At 42.8% G+C, this 1,593-nt stretch overlaps 1 protein-coding gene across 1 annotated transcript in view; it reads left to right on the plus strand.

Moving 5' to 3' along the window:
• Window positions 1-1,362, plus strand: part of LOC102849015 (non-histone chromosomal protein HMG-14-like) — a 5,672-nt gene extending 4,310 nt beyond the window's left edge. Inside the window, exon 2 of the mRNA XM_006897550.1 lies at window positions 1,030-1,362. Within this exon, the coding sequence (XP_006897612.1) occupies window positions 1,030-1,362 (333 nt within the window). The remainder of the gene's footprint in view (window positions 1-1,029) is intronic.
• Window positions 1,363-1,593: the final 231 nt, after the last annotated feature.

A 1,593-nucleotide genomic window follows, 5' to 3' on the forward strand; every position in this document is an offset into this window, starting at 1 on the left:
AGCCCAAAGTGTATGAGATGAAGCTTTATTATCTTTTCCTCCAGGGAGCACTCTGGCTGCACCTTTTTCTAGAAATATCTGTTTGTTTCACTCTTCTCCACTTTCTTCAGTCATTCTTATTCCTTATCTGCCTGTCATCAGCATAGCAAGGGACTGAAAAGATCATGGCCTGAATCAAGTGCACCTTAGTCCTGAAACTGATATCATTGCTTAAGTGTTATGATGAAGCTTTTTCCTCATATACATTGGTTATGTTGTTAAGAGAGGCTATTTCTTGGAAAGAGATGTCATACTTGGAAAGGTGAAGGGACAATAAATGAGAGGAAGAAAGAGAGGAGTGAGATGAATTGATACAGTGACTATGACAATGGGCTTTAGTATGTCAGGGATGATAAGAATGGCACAGGATAGGACAGGGTTCAGATCTGTTGTTCATAGGGTCTCTGCAAGTCATACATGATTTAATAGAACCTAACAACCTTGAGGAGAATGAGAATCCCCAAACACTTCATTGTGCTTATGTGAAATTTATACTTGGACCAGGAAGCAGTCCTCAAAACAGAGCAGGGAAACACTGCATGGTTCAAAATTGGGAAAGGCGTGCATCAGGATGTGTCCTATCTCCATACCTTGTCAATCTAAGTGCAGAACACATTATTCGGGGGGTTAGGCTTTATGAGGAGAAATGTGACATCAGGATTGTTATACAGATGACACAACCTTGCTTGCTGAAACTGAGAAAGACCTGAAGCACAGGTCAAGGCCTGTAGTTTCAATATAGGTTGAAGCTCAATATCAAGAAGACAAAGATTTTCATCACTAGGCCAAGTGGCAGCACCACAATGAAGGATGGAGAAGAGATTGAGGTTCTTAACAGTTACAGCTTGCTCAGCGCCACAATCAACACTTTTGGCACCAGCAGTCAGGAAATCAAAAGGTGAATTATGCTCAGCAGCACGGCGGCAGGCAGAGAGGCAGTGCCAGAGCAACCCAGCTTCGCGAAGGCTCAGTGTGCCCTGCGGCCCACAGGCGGGGCCCCGGGCAGGACCCCTCCCTGCCGCCAGCGTGCCCAAGGGGAAGGTCAGCTTGGCCAAAGGTGCGTTGAAGGAGGAGCCCAAGAGATCAGCGAGGCTGTCAGCTAAGCCACCAGCAAAAGTGGAAATGAAGCCCAAGAAGGCAGCAGGAAAGGAGAAGTCTTCTGACAAAAAAGTGCAAACAAAAGGGAAAAGGGGAACAAAGGGAAAACAGGCAGATGTGGCTAACCAAGAAACTAAAGATTTACCTGCAGAAAATAGAGAAACTAAAAATGAAGAGAGTCCAGCCTCTGATGAAGCAGGAGAAAAAGAAGCCAACTCTGATTAATATTTGTCTACCATCTCTTATCAGTGTTTGCTGTATCTCCTTTCTTGTACAATCCAGAGGAATATTTTTATCAACTATTGTAAATGCAAGTTTTTTAGTAGCTCTAGAAACATTTTTAAGAAGAAGGAAATCCCACTTCATCCCATTTTTAAGTGTAAATGTTTTTTGTTTTGTTTTTTTAAGAGGTGAGATAATTTTCTGCTTATTTTTTTGGTACAACCAGAAAATGTG

This window comes from Elephantulus edwardii, unplaced genomic scaffold, assembly GCF_000299155.1.
Source record: "Elephantulus edwardii isolate Elephantulus edwardi_28Jun2011 unplaced genomic scaffold, EleEdw1.0 scaffold00211, whole genome shotgun sequence".
Classification (NCBI taxonomy): Eukaryota; Metazoa; Chordata; class Mammalia; order Macroscelidea; family Macroscelididae; genus Elephantulus; species Elephantulus edwardii.